Genomic DNA, 22,385 nt, shown 5'->3' with positions numbered 1-22,385 from the left:
AGGATGGAATAGGAGAAACACTAGGTCTCCTTGGCTCAGGCCGAAATTTTCTGAATAGAGACCTGGAAGCACAACAAATCAAAGAAAGGTTGGACAAATGGGATTGCATAAGGTTGCAGAGCTTCTGCAGGGCAAATGACATAGCTAGCAAGATCAATAGAAAGCCCACCGATTGGGAGAAGATCTTTACTAGCCATACAACAGACAAGGGTCTCATATCTAAAATATACTTGGAACTCAAAAAATTAAACCACCCAACAACAAGTCCTCAAAGAAACAACTGCCCAATAAATAAGTGGGCGAAAGACTTAAAGAGAAGCTTCTCTGAAGAAGAAAGAAGGATGGCCAATAGACACATGAAGAAATGTTCAACATCCCTAGCCATAAAAGAAATGCAAATCAAAACAACATTGAGATATCACCTCACTCCAGTTAGAACAGCAAAAATCAAGAACTCTAACAACAACAGATGCTGGAGGGGATGTGGACAGAAAGGAACCTTACTTCATTGTTGGTGGGAATGTAAACTTGTTCAACCACTTTGGAAAGCAGTATGGAGGTTCCTCAAAAGACTTCACATAGATCTCCCCTATGATCCAGCAATCCCACTTTTGGGCATTTACCCAAATGTTTACAAACAAGACCACACTAAATCTACCAGCACAACTATGTTTATTGCAGCATTATTTACCATAGCTAAGATATGGAACCAACCCAGATGCCCCTCAGTAGATGAATGGATCAAGAAAATGTGGTATATATACACAATGGAATTCTATGCCTCCATCAGAAAGAATGACATTTCCGCATTTGTTAGGAAATGGAAAGGTTTGGAAAAAATTATATTAAGTGAAGTAAGCCAGGCCCAAAGAAGCATAGGTCCCATGGTTTCCCTTATTTGCAATATCTAGTATAGGTATGAGTCAAGCGGAAAAGGTCAGATAATGTGATGTTAGGAAAATGAACCCTTAAATATGTATTTTAATGTTTTCGTTTCTTTCATGAATGTGTTTCTAATGCATTTTATAAGATTATTTCTTTGTTGCTTTGTATGTCCCTCCCCCACAGTGTAACCCCCGCTTTCACTATATTTGATGTCAGTATAACATGTGGAGGAGATGGGGACAAACAAGTCGTTTAAGGATTCAGGTGGACCTGTTGCAACAATGAGAAGTACAAAATGTCACGTCAAAACCAACTTTACAATGTCGGTGTGGGGGGGAGGGGGGATGCTGGGAAGGGAGGTGAAGGGTAAACAAAGGAGGAGGCTGCAATGCTTGGTAAGAAATGTATGCATTATCCTGCCCATGTAATTGTAGCCCCTCTGTACAGTATGTTCTCAAATAAAATAAAATTTAATAAAAAAAAAAGAAGAGGTGGTCAGCAGCCTGGTGGCACAACCCCCACAGGAACACCCACAAAAAGTATGGCCTCTGCGAATCAGAAACAAGGCATGCAAAAGCAGGACAAGGGCAGTGGTTAAACATGAACAATAGCCAGTCCACCACTCCTTCTGTCTCACAGCTACATATCCACGGTCAACAAGCCTCACAAAAACTAAACCTTAGATAAATATTAAGGAAATTGTAGAACACAGGGAAGACTTCAAGATTCAAGGATTGGAACACCGTAATGTTCCAAATCCAACAACGATCAAAGCAAAGAAATCCCTGCTTCTGACTCACTGAATGGTATTAACACTTTAGTGGTATGACATCCTAAAAATGGCCACAACAAAGAAAAAATTGACACAAATATCAATCCTCGTGAGAAAAGTGATCTTTGTTATTGCTGTTGAAGTCAAAGGCAAACTTGCATGCCTAATTTATGGCTCTGTGTTAACAGAAATGGAAAGTCAATCTGGAGCATAATTCAAGCTCAAAGCAGGCTAAACAGAGGTAGAAGTAGAGAAGAAAGAAGAGAGCTAAGGTCAGATGTATATGATCTTCCAGCCATTGTAGGATCTGCTTATTCCTTCTGGCTATGTCTGATAAATTAATGAAAACAATCAGAAACCAAAAGAAGGTAGGCTAATCAGCAAGCTTAGAGTAAAATACAAAGAATCTCGTCCTAAAATCTTCTTTCACAAGGATATTTCAAAAGATTTTAAAAATTGGATCCTTTGAGTATGACATCTCATTCCTGTAATCTGATATCCTTGGAAGACATAGGTATAAGGAAGGGGGAAGTGAGAACTTATCAGAAAAAGAGCCAAGGTGGGAGGTGTGGCTCAGAGGCTGAAGTGCCTGTATACCAAGAGCAATGCCCTGGGTTCAAACCCCAGTACTGCCAAAAAAATAAAATAAATGAGCCAGGCACCCCATAATCCAAGCACTCGGGAAGAAGAGGCAGGAAGACAGCTAGTCAAAGTCCAGCCTAAAGCACACAGCAAGACTTGTTCTCAAGGTACTTAAAGAAGACTGTTTGTTTACCTCTGAATTCCCCATTTAACAAGGGCTATAGCATCAGTTCCCTATACACAACACAAAGAAAAGAATGGGATGGGAAGAGAGGATGGACACATGAACACATGTATGTGGTCAGAGGCAACTGAACTCTGTCACTCTACCCCCACTTCTAAGCCTAAATCCATTCAGTTGTCAAGACTGGATGAGAAGTAAATTTTAAGTCCTCCCCTTCTACATAATGTTGACACCTGCCTGGGGTAACCCACCAGAACATAGCACTGTGCATGTTCAAATTCTGGGAACCCAATGCCTTCAGTCTAGCAACAAGGTGCCAGGGCAGGCTGCTCACCCACTTCATCAACTTACAGGCCTTGTAGCTGCTCCTACCCACTGCCAACTACCCAAGGCATTTCCTCAGCAACACACTGGGAGTTAGGCACAGTGCCCCTCAAACATGTCAAAGAAATGAGCCCAGTGTGGCAGTGACCTCAGGAGGAAAGTTAGTGGAAGGATGGCCTGGGCTTGATTGAGACACTGTCTCATTTCTCACAAAATAAAACAAAATGTCTTTTAGAGAAGACATCTAAACATTGCCAGGAAGCCTGCCACCCACAGCCTGGCCACACCAGTACTCTCATGAGTCTACCTACTAGAGAGAAGCTCCTAGTGGGCCACCCTGAGCCCCAAGGGAACCCCTTCAAGGTGGAGTGCACAGCTCAGAACATGCTGAGCCTCTAAGGGGGGAGGGGGTGCAAATGGCAGGGTGTCTGGGCAGACCAGATCTAGGGGCAGAGGGCCGGACATGTTCTGGGTGAGGGGCCAAGAGCCAGCTGGCTGAGGCTGGGAAAATCCCCGGGCGAGGTGCCAAAGGTCGACCAGCCCTGGTGATAAGGACGTCAGGTGCCAAGGGCCACACATGGTCTCAAGGCAACCTGGACAGTGGGGCTGGGGTCCACATTGGGTCTTGGGAGGGTGAGTGGCCCAGGGCTGGTGGGCTGGATCTGTAGGCATATTGAGATGAGTGGCCAGGGCCAACAGGGGTCCCTGGGCAGCTGTAATGAGGGGCTGAGGGCTGGGCCGGGGTCTCAGGCAGCCAGAACAAGGGGACAAAGTTCCCAGGAAATCCATGAGGAAGGGCGCAGGGCCAGCAGGTCTCAGGAACAGCCATGCTAGGTCCAACAGTCAGCCTTTTACTTTCCTTCCCAGGACCAGTACTCTACTGCATGCACATGCTATGTTCTCCATGTACACTCCACTATGTGTCAATACTCCACTGCATACACATGCCACATTTTCTGTATACAGTCCACTATGTGTCAATACTCCACTGCATGTACATATTGTGTTCTCCATGTACAGTCCACTCTGTGTAAATACTCCACTGCATGCACATGCTCTGTTCCCATGTACAGTCCACTGTGTGTAAATACTCCACTGTGTGTGCATGCCATGTTCTCTGTGTACAGCCCACTATGTGTCAATACTCCACTGTGTGCGCATGTCATATTCTCCATGTAAACCCATGTTGTGGAAATACTCCACTGCGCATTCATGTGGTATTCTCTGTGTACAATCACCTGCCAAGAGGTCCTTAGGTTGCTTCTGGCTTCTTTGACTACGGTGAACAATGTTTTATGAACATAGGTGTGTCTGTCCCTACCTTCTTCTGTTGGCATACACTTGGGAACTAGAGGTGTGTACCATCTCCCTGCACCAGCATTTGGGGACCAAGCCTCTGCTCTGTAAAACTCCGGGACACTCTAAGCACATCACCTCTTAGAATCTAGCACAATTAGTCCTTTTCATTTTTGTCACTTTAATAAATTTGAAATCGATTTTGATCCACTTTTCCCTAATCACCAGTGTTGGGCATCTTCTCCTTGTACCTTTCATGATATCCACAGGGCCTTTTGTGACCCTGGATGCATTTTGCCCAATTTTTACCATGTGTGTTATTGTTACCTTCAAATAGTTTTACAGAAGAGTTTTGATTTAACGTGTCCATATATGTGCACAGTGTATCTTGTACAAGCATTCTCCCTCCATTAATTTCACTTCCTCCAACTATCCCAAACCCGCTTATATCATTCAGTTTCCACGTTCCATTTTCACATACATATATTGAGACTGATATGTACATCCTCCCACCATTCTTCTCTCTATTCATTTTTCCCCTACCATTAGCATCCACATGCTCTAGTCAAGACACATTTCAGTTTCCTGATATTCATTTGTTAAACTATTAGCTTTTTGATGGGGTTATGCCATGGAATCTCACTCTAGCCTATACCATACTTTAGTCAGTTTGGTTTGGCATACATACATCCACACCCACACCCACACACATATATTTATATTTATACTCTAGATATATGTCATGCTAGCTTATACTATATTTTAGTCAGTTTGGTATGACCAGTATGTTTGTTTTAGGTATAAGATCCACATATGTTCCATGCACTAGTGGCTTATGCCCATAATTCTAGTCACTTGGGAGACTGAGGACTGATTGTAGTTCAAAGCCAGTCAGGCAAGAAAACTGTGATATTTTTATCTCCAATTAACCACCCAAAAGCTAGGAATGGAGCTGTAGCTCAAGTGGTAGAAGGCTATCCTTCAGTGAAAAAACTAAGGGACAGCACCCTGAAATCTAGACCCTGTACTGGCAACAAAGAAAAGTTTAAAAAGAGTTGCATATGAGAAGCGACATGAGCTCCTTATCTTTCTGAGCCTGGTTGCTTCACTTCAGATTCATCCATTGCCCAGCAACAACAAAAAATTCTTGTGTGTGTGTGTGTGTGTGTGTGTGTGTGTGTGTGTGTGTGTGTGTGTGTGTGTGTGTGTGTGTGTGTGTGTGTGTGTGTTTGTGTAATGGTCCCGGGGCTTAACTCAAGGCCTGGATAATATCCCAGAGCTTTTATGCTCAAGATTAGCATTCTACCACTTGACTCATCTCTGCTTCTGGCTTTTTAGTGGTTAATTGAAGAAAAGAGTCTCACTGAGTTTCCTGCCCAGGCTACCTTTGAATCACAAGCAGCATCAGATCTCAGCCTCGTGACTAGCTAGTATTACAGATGTGAGCATCAGAACCCAGAAGAAGTATATATGATTTTTCTTTCTTTTTTTTTTTTACAGGAGTCTAAAGTTCCCTGAGTCTCATAAAAGGCTTTACATTTAGACTCTTGACCATTGTTGGAAATTTTAAGACTGTGGAGAGTCTTAAGATTTTACCTTTTGAGAGGAACATGATCCTGAAGGGTCCAGGGGCAGAATGTTATACCCTTAAAATGAAATGTCCACCACCAGCTCATATTTTCAAGGCATACTGCCCAACTAATGCTGCTGGAGGAGAAACGTATTAGCTTACTTCTAAACTTAAATAGAAGTAGAATGGCAGCCATATTTCAGCATCTTAGACATCCCAGCCTTATCATGGAGCTGGTATAGTTTTCAGATATCAAAACAATATTTTGGAGGATCTACGTATCTTGACTGTCCCCACTAGCTCCTTTATATAATTTGGATTACTGATAGAATTATGGATCTCCTACAGACGTCTGCTTCGAAGGTGTTTCTGAAAACCAGTACCTCCAGCTAACAACATTGTTTGTTCCTTGCTTACATAGTCCTTCCTCCTCCATCTCCTTCTTCTCTTCTTACTCCTCCTGCTCTAGCCTCTTCTCCTCTTCCTCCTCCTCCTCCTCCTCCTCCTCCTCCTCCTCCTCCTCCTCCTCCTCCTCCTCCTTCTCCTCTTCCTCCTCCTCCTCCTCCTCCTCCTCCTCCTCCTCCTCCTCCTCCTCCTCCTCCTCCTCCTCCTCCTCCTCCTCCTCCTCCTCCTCCTCCTCCTCTTCCTCCTCTTCTTCTTCCTTCATTTCTATTTTTATTTTTTGGTTGGTTGTGGGGCTTTACCTTTTTTTTCAAGGTGGTATTCTAACACTTGAGCAATACTTCTTTTCCTGTTTTTTTTATGGTTAATTGGAGATAAGAGATTCATGAACTTGTCTGTACAAGCTGGCTTCAAACTGCAATCCTCAGATCTCAGCCTCCTAAGTAGCTAGGATTACAGGCTTGACCACTGGTTTCCACTATTACTGTAAATAGGTCTTTAAGAAGATATTGCACTACTAAAACCCCAACTTTTAGCTCAGTGCTTATCACTAAAGCACCAGGTTAGGAGAGCAGACTCAGGACACTCTCCCTGGATTGACAGACCTAGCTCTTCCTCTTAGAACACTCATGCCACAGAACATGGGCAAATGAAGGCATGCATGTCATTAAGGAGATACATGGCTTACACAAACAGGTCACAAGGACAACTGGAACTTAGTAGGCACTGTATAAGGTTCAGCTGCAATAACCAGTAAAAATAAACAGTATCACATCCACTTGATCTTGTGATATATCTTGTTTGTCATATATTAATTTGTTGAATTTTTATGTTCTTTTTGCCTGTCCTTGTGCTTCAACTCAGGATCTGGGTGCTGTCCCTGAGCATTTGTGCTCAAGACTAGTGCTCTACCACTTGAGCCACAACTCCATTTTAGGCTTTTCGTGGTTAAATGGAGATAAGAATCTCATGGCCATTCCTGCATGGGCTAGCTTTGAACCTTAAACCTTAGATCTCAGCCTCCTTTGTAACTAGGATTACAGGAATGTGTCACAGGCACCTAACCCTTTATATAATTTTAACACATTAAAAATATTTGCCATGAGCAAAGACACACAAACAAGAAATTATTCATCCAGACAATAAGTAATTACAGAATGAAAGGTGACTTTCAAGGCACTGAAGCTGCTCTTCCTTGGCTTCACCAAGATATAATGGAAAGGAGTAACCACTGAGAGTTGAACTTTCAATTGAATTAAATTCTAAGTCTATCTGAAGATTATGGCACCCAGGGTTGAATGTAGGGTTGGGCACTGTCCCTAAGCTTTTCAGCATAACATTTGAGCCATGGCTCCCCTTGGGGCATTTTTGGTGGTTGATTGGAAATGAGAGTCTCAGAGACTTTCTGCCATTGGGTGGCTTTGAACTACAATCCTTAGATCTCAGCCTCCTGAATAGCTATGACTATAGGCATGAGCCACTGGTACTTGGCAATTTTACATTGTATTTAATGAAACTCTTGAAACTCAAAGCATTTTACATTTTGTGTACAGTTTAGCTTCACTGTACATCCATTGGTAGTAATAACCACTGAGATATGTATATAATATTACATATATATTTTCTACATTATGGGGATGTGTGTATTTACTTATTATTATTACTACAGATCATTTTCACATGTTGAGTTATTTGATGTTTGCAAAATTAATCACATCAAGCAGTGTTTTAAATAACTCATGCTAATGCAGTCTGATTGTATTTCATGAATGTATTTAAGATTGCAACCTCTGAGCAGAAAAATGATCAGTAAAATATGTGAGACCTCTTATTATAAGGTCTACAGTAAATTTAGAAACAAGTGACCAGATAATATCAGCAAGAGACAACTTATCTCCATTTCAGCGATCTTAAAGCTGTTCTTAATCCTGAAGCAAATAGCATTGGTTTACTTACAGTTATTATGGTCCTTTGTGATTTGGAAATTAAGATGCAATGCTCATAGGACAAGCCCTAAGAACTTGTATGCTAACATTGCTGGAAGGAGAATAGGAATAAAGTGGGGAAGTGGTCTGAGTCCAGAAGGCCAATGGGAAGACAATAGCCTCTTCTCTTAAGTGGATGGTTTTATGGTGGTATAGTGGCAGCTTAAAGGTACCAGAGACAACATTGGCTTACCACTGTGCTTCACAATGTATGGTCTCTTGTATAGGTATTAACGTTGTTGAAGAAAGAATATTCAGTCTGGCATGTAGCTCAGTGGCAAAGTGATTGTCTAGCAAGCACAATGTCCTGGGTTCAATTCCAACTACCAAAAATGAACAGACCAAAAAAAAAAAAAGAATCTTCTGTTGGCACTGGTAGTTTACACCTGTGGTTCTACCTACTTAGGAGGCTGAGATCTGAGGATCAAGGTTTGAGTCGTGAGGCTATTATCTCCAATCAACCAGCAAAAAGCTAATAGTAGAGGTGTGGATTGAGTGGTAGAATGCAAAACTTGACAAAAAAAGCCAAGCAAGAATGAGAGGACCTGAGTTCAAGCCTCAGTTCCAGCACAATTAAAAAAAATCTTCAGAATCTGGGACTGGTGGCACACACCTGTAATACTAGCTACTCAGGAGGCTGACATCTGAGGATTGAGATTTGATGTAGGCTAGTCAAAAAAGTCCCTGTGAGATTCTTATCTCCCATTAGACCCTAAAAACTGGAAGTGGAGTTGTGGCTCAAGTGGTAGAACACTAACCTTGAGCACAAAGAGGCCCAGGGACAGTGCTCAGGCTCTATGATCAAGCCCCAAAACAGAAACAAAAACAAATCCTCAGAAAATTTAAAATGGCCCCTGAGCAAAATCACAGAGTTAATGGGTGTCAGGATCAGGGCTCAAATCTTGATCTGGGTACAAAGTACATTTTCTCCTTAAGTTGTAGTAAAAATTTTTATTATTTTTCACAATGTGAAAATGTGTAAATCAGTGACATTTAGCAATTCACAATTTTGTGTTACTATTGCATGATTTCTGGAGTATTTTTATTTGCCCTAAAGAAGACCTATTAAGGAGTAATTCTCCAACATTATATTGCCCCTAACTCCTGGGAGCACTAACCTACTCTGTCCCTACAGATTTGCCTATTCTATAGATATTTTATATCAGTGAAATCATACAATAAATGGCCTTTTATCTCTGCCTTCTTTTAGTTAGTACAGTGTTTGCAAAGGTAGCCTATATCACTGCATGCATCAAAACCTTTTGTCCAACCAGGAGGCAGTGGCTCACTTCTGTAATCTTACTCAGAAGGCTGAGATCTGAAGAACACAGTTCAAAGCCAGCTGGGGCAGTAAAGTCTATGAGATTCTTATCTCCAATTAACCCCCAGAAACCAGGAGTGCCAGTATGGCTCATTCTGGTAGAGCACTAATATTTACGGTAAAAAGCTCACGGCAGCACTCAGGCCCTGCATTCAAGCCCCACAACAACAAAAAGCAAGCAAGCAAGCAAACAAACAAATCAACTGAAAAATACCTTCTGGCCATATAATCTTTTTTTTCCACTATATTTTATTGTTAAGTTTATTTAGTGACAAGAAGGGAGGTAGGGAGTTTCCCAAGTGAGTTAAGTTGGAAGTTGGATACAATTCAGGATCTAGGTTTTCTCCATATTTATAGTTTCAATAAAGGGTTAGTTAGAGAGAAGAGTTTTTCCCAGACTTGTTTGCCAAGGCTGGTTTTGAACCATGATCCTGACATCTCAGTCTTCTCAGTAGTTAGGATGCTAGGCATACCACCTCTACTCAGCTTCAATTACTTTTTAGGTGTAAGAAAATATTACCCTGAATTTTCCCCTCCAATCAGCTCTGCCAGATATTCAAGGCAACCTATACTTCAGCAGTTGCTGGCAAAGGAATGGAAATACAATGAATCATGTAAGATTAATGAAGGTTGAGGCTGGAAGGGGCCCCATTTCCCCTGTTTCCTACAGTCACCTGATGCCTGAACATAATCCAAAATGTCAGGGAAAGTGATGGCTGTAAGATGGGGCAGCCACCAGTTGCGTGGGCAAGATTTCCTGTAGCAAACCCCTCTATCTCTGAGCTCCAAGCCTTAACTGGCTATCTGAAATGAAAAACAAAACCATCCAAATCACCAACCTCAACATGCCCAAGATGGAACTCATGGTCCCTTCCCATTGTTGCATTTAATTGTGACGAGCATTCCCATTTCAGATGCCCATGCTGGCAAAAGAATTTTCACATCAGCTTTATCATCCATACCAAGCACTGTCCAAGTCCTGCTGATCTAGTCACTGTTACTTATATCTACTGCTACCATCCTAAATCCAAGTGACCTCATCAGTTCTTCCCTGGATACTCCAGTCTAGTTTTTCACAGCACAGCTAGAGTGGGCCTTTCAAATATAAATTGGTTGTGTTTAAGGCACTGCTTCTGGAATGAGGACTAAAATGTGGTCTTTGTTCAATCATTCTCGTCCCAGTCACACTGCTTTCCTTTGAGCTTAATAAGGTTTGCACTCCATCCCACCTCAAGTCATCTGCATCTGCCCCTTGTCACCTCTCACTTTCACCTTAACCTTCATTTCCAAAGGAAAGCTTTCCCACACATCCTCATGGTCAGACCCTTGCACTAGGAGTCACATCCTCATGGCTATACCCTTGCACTGGTGGTCACATTCTCATGGTCAGACTCTTACACTGGGAGTCATATCCTCATGGTCAGACCCTTGCACTAGGAGTCACATCATTAGGGTCAGATCCTTGCACTAGAAGTCATGTCCTCATGGCAAGATCCTTGCTCTGGGAGTCACGTCCTCATGGTCACATTCTTGCACTAGGAGTCACGTCCTCATGGTCGGACCCTTACACTGGGAGTCACATCCTCGTGCCAAGATCCTTGCACTTGGAGTCACGTCCTCATGGCCATTTCCTTGCATTAAGAGTCATGTCTTCAGGTTAGACACTTGCACTGGGAGTTAGAAGAGGACTCTGTCTTTCTTTTTTTTCCTCAGTATGCAGAATAAGATCTAAGGTTCATAACAAGAAGTAGCTGGTGCCTCCTCAACCACACTCTAAATGCCAAGTACAGGGCTGTTGAATGACTAAGTGAATGGGTAACCTTCACAGAAGTGTAGCAGACAAGAACATACCCCAAGCTCCAGGGGGTTACAGGATGGCTGCGTACAATGGGTCTGCAGCCCAGGTCACCTGTGCCCATCTGCAGTGGCTCTGCCCCTGGCCCGCCTCTCACAAACAGGCCAGGGTGGGGCATGGAGGTCCTATGATGTAACAGCCTCCCAGCATGTGATTAGGCTCTCTGGCACGCAGGCTAGGGAATGGACGTGTCTCTGTGTACTGATTGGCTGTCTCGCTGCGGTTGGGCAGGCAGTGGTAGTGGCAGCGCAGAGAGGGACTAGAACAGGCCTGGCAGGGAGGGCAGAGGCAGGCAGCCTGGGTCCTCACCACAGGCTTCCCTGAGCCTTGCTTGCTTGGACTGCCCATGGTGGGCCCGCCGTAACCTTGGCAGGATAAGGGCTCCCTGGGGTGCCCTATGGTTGCCATCTGCAACACAATGCAGGAGAGGTTAAGCTGGGTCGTGGCCAACTGCTTCCACCAGCTGCTGGAGGAAGAGTGGGACCCATTCAATCTCTTGCGTTAGGCCAAGCTCTGGTGCCAGCAGCAGCTGCAGCACCAAATGCATGACCAGGTGGTAGTGACGGCTCCTGGCGGCTGGGGTGGCCGAGTGTGGCCAGGCCGGAACCTCAGTCCCCAGGCTGGGCATGGGCTGCAGCTGCAGGGAGTCCCAGAAGGAGCTCAAGAGCAGCCCAGCGCCTGGTGTGCCATGGCCAGACAGCCCCGACTGGGTACGCAGGTAGGAGAAGAGGGGCTTGGGGCTCAAGGCCACCTGGCCAGCAGCCTGTACTCTCCACGTGAGTCCGTGGCACTGTGCACAGCAAGGGTGGGAGCCCTGGAGACATTGCAAGGGTCAAGAGCATTCATGGCCACGAAGATTGCACCTCAGGTGGCCCTGGAGTCAGGCAAAGTTGGGGGGTCGCGGGGCCTGTGCACAAGTCCAGAGCGGGCTGGTGCTGCGCAACCACCATCCCAGCCAGTGCACAGTGTGAAAGGGGACCGGCAAAAAGGGAAGGGGGTGACCTGGAAAGGGGGGAAAAGTGGAGGGTGGGGCGCAGGGACACGAAGGGTGCAGGGGGCGGGAGGCAGAGGACATGGGCAGGGCTGCAGTTCTCCAGTTCTCCAGCTGACGCTGGCCTGGCAGCACTTGCAGTCCTGAATCACCCCTGATTGCTCTAAAAAGGCATTCCTAACCCTGTCACCTCCAAGCTTCTAGATGCCTCCTGCCTCATCAGACCACAGCCTGGTGCAGGAAGGGGAAGGGCACCTCAGAAACCACTTCCACCTTACCCGCCCTGACCTACGGCGCTTGCACCTGCCTCCCCCTTCTTCCCTGATTGCTGAGTGAGGTGTGCTGTTGTCATGAGGTTACATGTGTAGTTGTCACTTTTGTAAGTGTTGAGCTTAGTTGTCACTGTTTTGAGTAGTGAAGTGAGGTGTGCAGTACTCATTGTTCAGACTGTTCTGAGTGTTGAGGTTAGGTCTGTGGTTATCACTGTTGTGATTACTGAGGTTAGATTAGATGTGTAATTGTCACTGTTCTGAGTGTTGAAGTTAGGTGTGTGGTTGCCAATGTTAGGAATATTAAGGTTAGGTATGTGGTTGTCAGGGTTCTGAGTGTTGAGGTGAGGTGTCCAGTTGTCACTGTTGTGAGTACTGAGGTTTGATATGTAGTTGTTGCTGTTGTTAGTGTTGAGGTTAAGTGTATAGTTATCACTATCCTGAGTACGGAGGTTAGGTGTGCAGTTGTCACTGTTCAGACTGTTCTCAGTGTTGACATTAGGTGTGTGGTTGACACTGTTCTGAGTGTTGAGGTTAGGTGTGTCTTTGTCACTGTTCTGAATATTGAGGTTAGATGTGAAGTTGTCACTGTTCTGAGTGTTGAAGTTAGGTTTGCTGTCAGTGTTAGGAGTATTAAGGTTAGGTGAGCTGCTGTCACTTTTCTGAGTGTTGAGGTTAAGTGTGTAGTTATCACTGTTCTGAGTATTGAGGTTAGGTGTGTAGTTGTCACTGTTCTTAGTACTGAGGTTAGGTATGTAGTTGTCACTCTTCTGAATGTTGAGGTATGGTGTGCTGTTGTGTGTTCTGAGTATTGAAGTTAGCAGTGTGGTTGTCAATGTTCTGAGTATTGAGGTTAGGTGTGCAGTTTTCACTGTTCTGAGTACTGATCTTACGTGTGTAGTTGTCACTGTTCTGAGTACTGAGGTTATGTGTGTACTTGTCACTATTCTGAGTATTGAGCTTAGGTATGTAGTCACTGTTCTGAGTACTGAGGTTAGATGTGCAATTGTCACTTTTCTGAATATTTAGATTAGATGTGTGTTGGTACTGTCTTGAATATTGAAGTTAGGTGTACAGTTGTCACTTTTCTGAGTACTGTGGTTAGATGTGTAGTTGTCACTATTCTGAGTACTAAGGTTAGGTGTGTGGTTGTCACTATTCTGAGTATTGAGGTTAGGTGTGTAGTTATCACTGTTCTGAATGTTGAGTTTAGGTGTGCAGTTGTCATTGTTCTGAGTACTGAAGTTAGGTGTGTGGTTGTCACTGTTCTGAGTACTGTGGCTAAGTATGTGGTTGTCACTGTTCTGAGTACTAAAGTTAGTTTTGCTGTTGTCACTATTCTGAGTATTGAGGTTAGTTGTGTAGTTAACACCGTTCTGAGTATTGAAGTTAGGTATGTAGTTGTCACCATTCTGAGTACTGAGGTTAGGTGTGTGGTTGTCACTGTTGTGAGTGTTGAGGTTAGGTGTGTAGCTATCACAATTCTGAGTGCTGAGGTTAGATATGTAGTTGTCACCGTTCTGAGTACTGAGGTTAGGTGTGTGGTTCTCACTGTTGTGAGTGTTGAGGTTAAGTGTGTATTTGTCACTGTTCTGAGTATTGATGTGAGGTATGCAGTTGTCACTGTTCTCACTGCTCTGAGTATTGAGTTTAAGTGTGTTGTCACTGTTCTGACTATTCTGAGTGTTGAGGTTAGATATGTGGTTGGGAATGTTCTGAGTACTGAGGTTAGGTATGTAGTTGTCATTGTTCATAGTAGTGAGGTTAGGTTTACAGTTCTCCCTGTTCTGACTGTTCTGAGTGTTGAGGTTAGGTGTGTAGTTGTCGCTCTTCTTACTGTTCTTTGTATTCAGGTTAGGTGTATAATTGTTACTGTTCTGATTATTGAGGTTAGGTTTGTAGTTGTCACTGTTATGAGTAGTGATGTTAGATGTGTAGTTGTCATCATTAGCAGAGCTTATTTGACCTGTTCCTGGCTTGGTCAATACTTGTGCACTGCTTCTGGGAAGCAGAGACTCATGCCTCTTCTCCTAGGTCCTTTGTAGGCTGAGATGGAATCTAGGTTTGAATTCACCCTGGCAATAAAGTCCAGGAGACTTCTACATCCAGTTAACCATGGTGGGGCTGTGGTTCAATGGTGGAGTGCCAACTCTGAGCCTGAAGTCTTGAGAGACAGAGCTGAGGCCTGAGCATGCACACAAACATGTGTGTGTGTGCAGACACACACACAAAGTGTGAGTTCCAGCTCTATCAGAAAATTTTAAGAACTGGTACCTTGACTTGTGCAAATCATGACTCTGCCTTTACCTGTGCAAATCAATTTGCTACTTGTAGCGACCGTCTACACAACCAGCGAGGAAAAACGACCACCACACCAGGAGTCTTCTCAGATCACGCTTTATTGGAGAGCCTTTTAGTTGTAGGAGAGCTTGGGCGCGAGAGAGCGTGCACCCGAAACACAGCCGCTTATATAGGAGAATCGGAACGCGGGTCTTTCTATTGTTGGTCGCCTGCCTTTCACCGTCACCAGGTGTCATGGGATTGGCTGGGGACTCTACCTGGCTCGCGCACGCGCACAGCCCAGGCGTCCCGCCAAGCACCGTCTGGGGTGGTTACCTCAAAGCTGCAAGGGAGTGGGCAGAGTCTCGCCTCGGCTCCCTACAGTTCCCCCTTCTTTGTTTTATGGCAACAGGTAAGAGTAGAGGTTGGGCCTCTGTCTAAGACATTAATGAGAGGACCTTGCACTGGCCTTCGCCTGAGGGGCGCCTTCCCCAGTGATGACCAGGCCCGTCCGATGCCTTTTTTGCAGAGGTGGGATCTTGGGCATCAACCCACTTGCAACCCAGCATGCTCTTCTTGAGGGGATGAGACCCTCAAGTGCAGTGCACTTGCCTAGCACCCTGTCCCAAATTGCAAATTGCATACCTGTCCCGGTGCAATGGGATCCCCTGATCCCTCGGGGTGCTAAGGCTATGCAGAATGGTAAGGCTTAACTGCCTCTTAGGGCCGACAGCCAAATCTGGGGTGAGGATCCACTCCCCAAAGCGGCTAATGCTTGCGAGATAACAACCTTGTCCCTTCTGGTTTGGGCTCGAAGGTGACAGACCAACCATAGGCAGACCACGCATCCTCCCAAGCAGCAGGCTAAAAACATTCTGACTCCCACCCGCTCTTTGGAAAAGGACACCGCAGAGGCAATCCAGTCAGTAAATTGTAACAGCCCACAGCATCATCGGTTTAGCTATCACAGGGATTGCTATTAGCACTGTTGCTAACAGCAGGAAGATCAGCTGCATCTTCAAGAGGGGGTTCTGTTGCAGTCTCCACCGGCCTGGTCAGTCTCGTTGGCACCCAGTGAGGTACTTCTTGACTCTGTGGAAAAACACAAACAGCTCCCCTGGATCTCGTTATTACCGGATCCGGTCCATACCATTTATTATTAATAACATCCTTCCACATAACCATGTCTTTAGTATCCATGGAGTCTCTTGTCATATGCCGATCTGCGGCAGACTGATCGTTGTCATTTAGAATTAAAAAATTAAGGGTAAAGAGCGCAAGAGAAAGTCTTTCCCTGGGGGACGCGGACTCAGCAACTCCCCCTTTTTGTTTTTGAAGCATTTCTTTTATGCTTCTATTAGCTCTTTCCACTACACCTTGTCCTTGAGGATTGTAGGGCAATCCGGTGGTGTGGGCAACCTGCATTTGTGTGCAAAAGGCGCAAAAACCATGGGAAGTATAAGCAGGGACATTATCCGTCTTGAGACTAAGGGGCTTTCCCCAAGCTGCCCAAGCTTCTAAGCAGTGTATTTTGACGTGAGACACCTTTTCTCCTGCCAAAGGTGTGGCATGAATGACACCAGAAAAGGTGTCCACAGACACATGTAAATATTTTAACTTACCAAATTCTGTCAGATGAGTAACATCCATTTGCCATAGGGGGTTTGGTCTCAACCCCCTGGGGTTTACCCCCACATGGGGAGGATGAAGAAAGGTAACACAAAATTTACAGGCTTTAACAATATCTCTTGCCACATGCCTGGACAAATTATATCTTTTCCTAAGGGTATTAGCAGGTACATGATACAATCTATGAAAGTCTTTTGCCAATTCTACAGGATCAGCAGCGACCAGAGCCACAGCCCGAGTTGCCTGGTCCACCAAATCATTACACCTTGCCATCGGGCCCGGCAACATAGAGTGGGCGCGAATATGTCCAATATAAAAAGGGTGTTTTCTGTTTAAGATAAGGGACTGAATCTGTAACAAAACATTAGAAATTGTACTGGCCTGCTTAATTGAAGCAGCAACTTCAAGAGAAGCAACGGCATTTACAACATATAATGAATCAGAAAATAAATTAAAAGGTTGATCAAATCTTTAAAAAACTTCAAGCACAATTAAACATTCAACAGCCTGTGGGGCATTCGGCCGAAAATTAAAGACTACCGGCTGTTTGTGTCCTTGAACAAAAAAGGCACCTTGTCCAGATTTTGATCCATCCGTAAAGATGGTCAGGGCATCAACCAATGGCTCCTTTGAAGTGACAACAGGAAAATACACTAAATTTTTGTTAACTATGGCAAGCAGAGGATGCTTAGGATAATGGTTATCAATTACATTTGGAAATGAGCAAACAAGAATTGCCCACATATCCACTGTGGCTGCTAAAATTTCAACTTGCTCACGGGTGTATGGAATAATTAATTTATCTGGAATTTTTGCAAAGTGCATTAAACAATACTTTATACCCAAAATTGCCTTTTTTTTTCTCTCAGAATCAAAATTGCCTGTTTAGCCACTAATTCAGGAAAATATTGAACAGTTTTTGCTCCCACAGAATCATAGCATTAATAGTTAGCCTTTGAAGCAAGGCAGTGGTATAATTGGCCGTCACCCCATAAGTCCGGACTGCCTCAACTAAATCCTTAAGCTGGAAGTAGGAAACCGGCTCAAAATTTCTTTCATTAGTAATTGGATTTTCAAAAACTGGAAAAGCGGCCACCAGCCGCGACCAGGTGCTTCCTTTTATAAAATGACTCCGCCCTGCCGGCGGGCACGGCTGGGGGGCCGATGGGTGAGGGCCAGCTCCGTTTCCTCTTCCTGGCTGCTGCGGTACTCCCACCCCTAGGGGGTGCCACCCCCCATATCTGTCTGCCTCATACTCCGCCGCAGCCTCTTCTAAGTCTTCACTATCAGCTGGATCAAGCTGTTCTCCCTCCTCCTCTAACATTTCTTCCTCTGAGTCACTCATAAGATCACTGCATTCTTGGTCCCGCCCTTCCACATGTAGGGCTGAGAACCGGTTTGCTTTTAAAGAAGGGCATGGGGGTCTCCTTGAGACCCCCTCCTCCCTAAGACCCTTCTCCTTTTGTGAGGGCTGCAGTCCCTCCTGCTTTAATTCTTTAGGATCCTTTTGTCTTTTTTTCCCTTTGTCTTTTAGGCCTATTTTCTTCCCCTTTACTGGATGCTGACTCTGATAGACTATCCTGATGCCGTGTTAGTACTTTGCATCCTTCCTGGATTAAATCAAACCCTCCCTCCTCGAGGCAAATGCGCACCATCAAAAAGACAAGCCACAAAGGAAGAAGCAATGCAAGCAACCAATAAATATCTAAATCTACAGTGAACAGCATACCGGGGGATACTTACCGACGTCCCCTCTCCGCGTGTTGAGTTCTGGCTCCGGTTCGGACTCTCGCACGGGTCCCGGGTTTCGGCACCAGTTGTAGCGACCGTCTACTCGACCAGCGAGGAAAAACGACCACCACACCAGGAGTCTTCTCAGATCACGCTTTATTGGAGAGCCTTTTAGTTGTAGGAGAGCTTGGGCGCGAGAGAGCGTGCACCCCAAACATGGCCGCTTATATAGGGAATAGGAACATGGGTCTTTCTATCATTGGTCTTCTGCCTTTCACCGTCACCAGGTGTCATGGGATTGGCTGGGGACTCTACCTGGCTCGCGCACGCGCACAGCCCAGGTGTCCCGCCAAGCACCGTCTGGGGTGGTTACCTCAAAGCTGCAAGGGAGTGGGCGGAGTATCGCCTCGGCTCCCTACAGCTACTTGAGAATCAGAAGTCAGTAAAATAAAGATGCTGAAAACCAAATGCTATTCCGTATGTCAGTAAGTGTATGACCTTATTTAAACAAATGAGATAATAAACTTTTGATCTTACTTTTTCTCAAATTAGACAAATACAAAGTTAAACGAGGCAAGGGTTCTCCATTTATTTACTTATCTGTGTATTTTTGGCTGTAGTAGTTGGAACTGATGGCCTCATTATTTTTCAGACATAGATGTCTCCCTATGCTTCTTACATACCTGAGATTAGAAGTGTGTGCCATCATGACTTCATGTCTAGCTTCATTTTTTTAAACAAATGAAAATGTTGTGTCCTTTAGAAGAGTGTGACACTGCAGCTAATACTGCTAATAAGCTGACTTTTCACTGTTTTATAATTTAAAATTATATTTTGTCATGTTTTTTTTCTTATCATATTGTGGATCAAACATGGGCCTCAAGCAAGCCAAGCCAGAGGACTTTACCAATGAACTTCAGTCCTGCCCTGAGTTGGAAATTTTAAACATGTATGACACTGGATGAAGATCTTTTATTTTTCCTGCTGTCAGCAATGTGAATTTATATGCACAAATTTAACTACATAAATGCATAGTGCTGTTTCTTTTTTCAAAACTTAAGTGATATAAAACTGGGATGCAGTCTACTTCCTGCTTGACATTGTAATCCAGTGCACTTACCAATTTATCTGTCCATTTAGAGTCTAGGCAAAATGGCTTTTGAGATCTATATTTAATTTTATACTTAGAATATCTTTGTAGTTCTTTTTCAAGTGCATTATAGCAGCAAGCACCACATTAATTTCCATCTATGTAGTTACTGTACTAAAATTATATATAATGAATATTAGAGATCTACACAAATTCCTGTTAGCCCTGTTATGAAGGTCTGTGCTTTTCTATACTCAAACATTTTAAATTTAGTCTGGAGATTGAATGAATGCTTAGAATAGAGAAATGTCGAGCACTTCGGAATATGCTTTTTGACATACACCGGAAACATTAATCCTCCAGAATGTGGAAATCAGAAGCTTGCCCAATGGAAATGGATGTAACCACTGTCCAAATCTGTACAGAAACCTTCCAGAGGCCCTTTGCTCAGTATATTCTTGAACCATCAGAGGCTGTTTCAGCTTGCTTTCCTCAGCCAAAATGCAACTATTTTATGAGAACTCTTGCTGGAAATTTTACTGTATACTTTTTCTTCTCTAGGCTTATGTTTAGATCATTGATCAAAATCCGTATGCCAGCCTTTAATTGGAAAGGGCTGGTAAAATGCAATGTTTGCATCACCTACTTCAAGCTGCAGTTCCAGCATGGAAAAGCAAGGTGGATTCACTTGCAGTCTTGACCTCTTTCAACTGGTTTCTGGTGGAAAATATCTGTCACTATTTGCTTTGGTCTTTGGAAATTTCGAGGGAGAATGCAATGTTTTCATGATATTTGTAATTATCCTAATAAGTAGCCAATTCTATTTAACACTTTTCACCGGAAAGATCTTCGTGTATTTCAGAGACTACCTTATATTAAGATTCAGGACCAGTTGTATAATTAAAACTAAATTGTGGTGCTTGGAGCTGTTGGCTCATACCTATAAACCTAGCTACTCAGGTGGCTGAGATCTGAGAATTGCGGTTCAAAGACTACCTGGGCAGGAAAGTCTTTGAGTGTCTTATCTCCAATTAACCACCAGAAAACATTAAATGATGCTATGGCTCAAATGGTAGAGTGCTAGCCTTATGCTGAAGAGCTGAGGGACAGCACCCAGGCCCAGAGTTCAAGCCCCATGATCAACAAAAATAAGTAAATAATAATTTAACTGTAGGTTTGGAAGGTACTTTATTGGTAGAGCACTTTAGCATGTACAAGGCCCTAGGATCAATGTCTAGTATCACTGTAAAGGAAAAAAATAATTTTCTTGTAACTATGAGAAGCACTCTGTGTTTCACACCAGTTAACATAGCTGTTATGCAAGACACAACTTGGAAAAAATTATATTAACTGAAGTAAGCCAGGCCCAAAGAAACATAGGTCCCATGGTTTCGCTTATTTGCAATAACTAGTATATGTCTGAGACAAGCAGTAAAGGTCAGATAAGTTGATGTTAGGTGAAATGAATCTCAAGATAAGGATTCAAACGTTTTTTTCTTTCTTGTAATTGTTTCTAACATATTTATAAGATGATTTCTTTGTTGCTTTCTATGTCACTCCCCCACGGTATAACCCCTATTTTCATTGTATTTGATGTTGGTACAATTTATGGAGGGAAAGGGAAAAAACACAAAAATAACACACACACACACACACACACACACACACACACACACACACACACACACACACACAAAATAGTTTAAATAGGAATACAGGTGGAGTCATTGTAACAATGAGATGTACAAGTCCTTATGTCGAAATACAAACTTTACAACTTTGGCCGGAGGGGGTGGGAGGTTTGGGAGATGGGAAGGGAGAGGAAGGGGAAACAAAGGAGGGGGCAACAATGCTTGATAAGAAATGTACTCATTACCTTGCCCATGCATTTCTAACCCCTCAGTACGGTATTTTTACACAATAAAAATAAAAAAGCTGGGGGTGGTGGTACATGCCTGTCAGCTGTGTGGGAAGCATAAATATGGGGTCCAGGCTGGCCTAAACAAAAGCAAGAATACAAAAGTAACAAAATAGCTGGACGTTAGTGGCTCACATCTGTAACACTAGCTACCCAGAAGGCTAAGATCTGAGGATCACAGTTTGAAGTCAGCCCAAGCAGTAAAATCCATAATATTTTTTCTCTAATTAGCCAGTCTAGAGGTGTAACCTAATAGAGAAGCAGCTGTAAAAACATAATGGTAAGTAAAAGCTCAAGGTCCTGAGTGTAAGCACCAACACTGACACCGAAAAAAATAAACAAGTAAATAATCAAAAGGGACTCGAGGCGTGGTTCAAGTAGAGTGCCTTTGTAGCATGGCTACAGACCTTAAATTAAGCCCTAGTACAGCAAAACAAAACAAAACCAAAACAGATGGGTGTACTGTATTCTTTTTATTTATTTATTTATCTATTTATTTATTTATTTATTTTATTTGTGAACATACTGTACAGAGGGGTTACAATTACATGGGCAGGATAATGCGTACATGAAGTTTTAGACTAAGGAGCTAATTTTAGAATAGGGATATAATTAGGGTTTTGATTTAGCATTATGAATTCAGACTCCTAAGCAGATTAAAACAGATTCTTAATTCTATGATCTGCTAAGTAGACTATCATGAGATGAATGAAAAAAAGTCTAATATGATACATGATACCAATCTCTGGAAAGTTGTCTGGTGTGAAGTGTGGCATAGGGCTGGTGCATTCTGTCTCCTGAATCAGGGCAGAGCCTTCTACAAAGGTAGCTATTATTTATCTTATGCCTTCTGTTAGCAAGATAGTTCTTTGTCTAGGGAGTCAAGGTTCTCAAAGTGTTTTGACTTCCTGACTACCAAATTCATTTAGGACCTTGTCCTAAACAATGTCTTAGCCAAAGAACATGGCTTTATAAGGCTGGGGTGAGGAACCTGTTTCTGCCACGGTCCCTTTGGATATTTATAATCTGTAATGTACCAAATGATTTTTCAGGTCTTAAATGACCCATGAGTCAAATGTGCCTCACCCCTGCTAGAGTTGATTACATTAAGTGAATAAAGCACATGTAGTAGAGAGCAGCTCATCTGAAGGGGTGTGGTGACTAACTAGAAGGGACACATAAAACAGCAATCTACAACCTGGTGGATCTGCCACAAGGTTTGAGAAACTTCTGGAAAAGCTCACTTTATTTTTGGTGATTATTTCAAATTTTCTCCGTAATGGCTACTTATATATGAAAAT

The 22,385-nt window shown here is 43.5% G+C and overlaps 1 protein-coding gene across 1 annotated transcript in view; it reads right to left on the bottom strand.

The window, feature by feature from the left end:
- Positions 1-11,606: 11,606 nt before the first annotated feature.
- Positions 11,607-22,385, bottom strand: part of LOC138822795 (GATA zinc finger domain-containing protein 14-like) — a 74,014-nt gene continuing 63,235 nt past the window's right edge. Inside the window, exons 2-4 of the mRNA XM_070015719.1 lie at positions 13,485-14,434; positions 12,664-13,355; positions 11,607-11,990 (exon numbers count right to left, since the gene is read on the bottom strand). Of these exons, the coding sequence (XP_069871820.1) occupies positions 11,607-11,990; positions 12,664-13,355; positions 13,485-14,434 (2,026 nt within the window). The remainder of the gene's footprint in view (positions 11,991-12,663; positions 13,356-13,484; positions 14,435-22,385) is intronic.

This window comes from Dipodomys merriami, unplaced genomic scaffold, assembly GCF_024711535.1.
Source record: "Dipodomys merriami isolate MVZ:Mamm:240054 unplaced genomic scaffold, mDipMer1.0.p SCAF_1157, whole genome shotgun sequence".
Classification (NCBI taxonomy): domain Eukaryota; kingdom Metazoa; phylum Chordata; class Mammalia; order Rodentia; family Heteromyidae; genus Dipodomys; species Dipodomys merriami.
The sequence above is the reverse complement of the archived record's forward strand: the minus strand, read 5'-3'. Positions and strand labels throughout refer to the sequence as shown.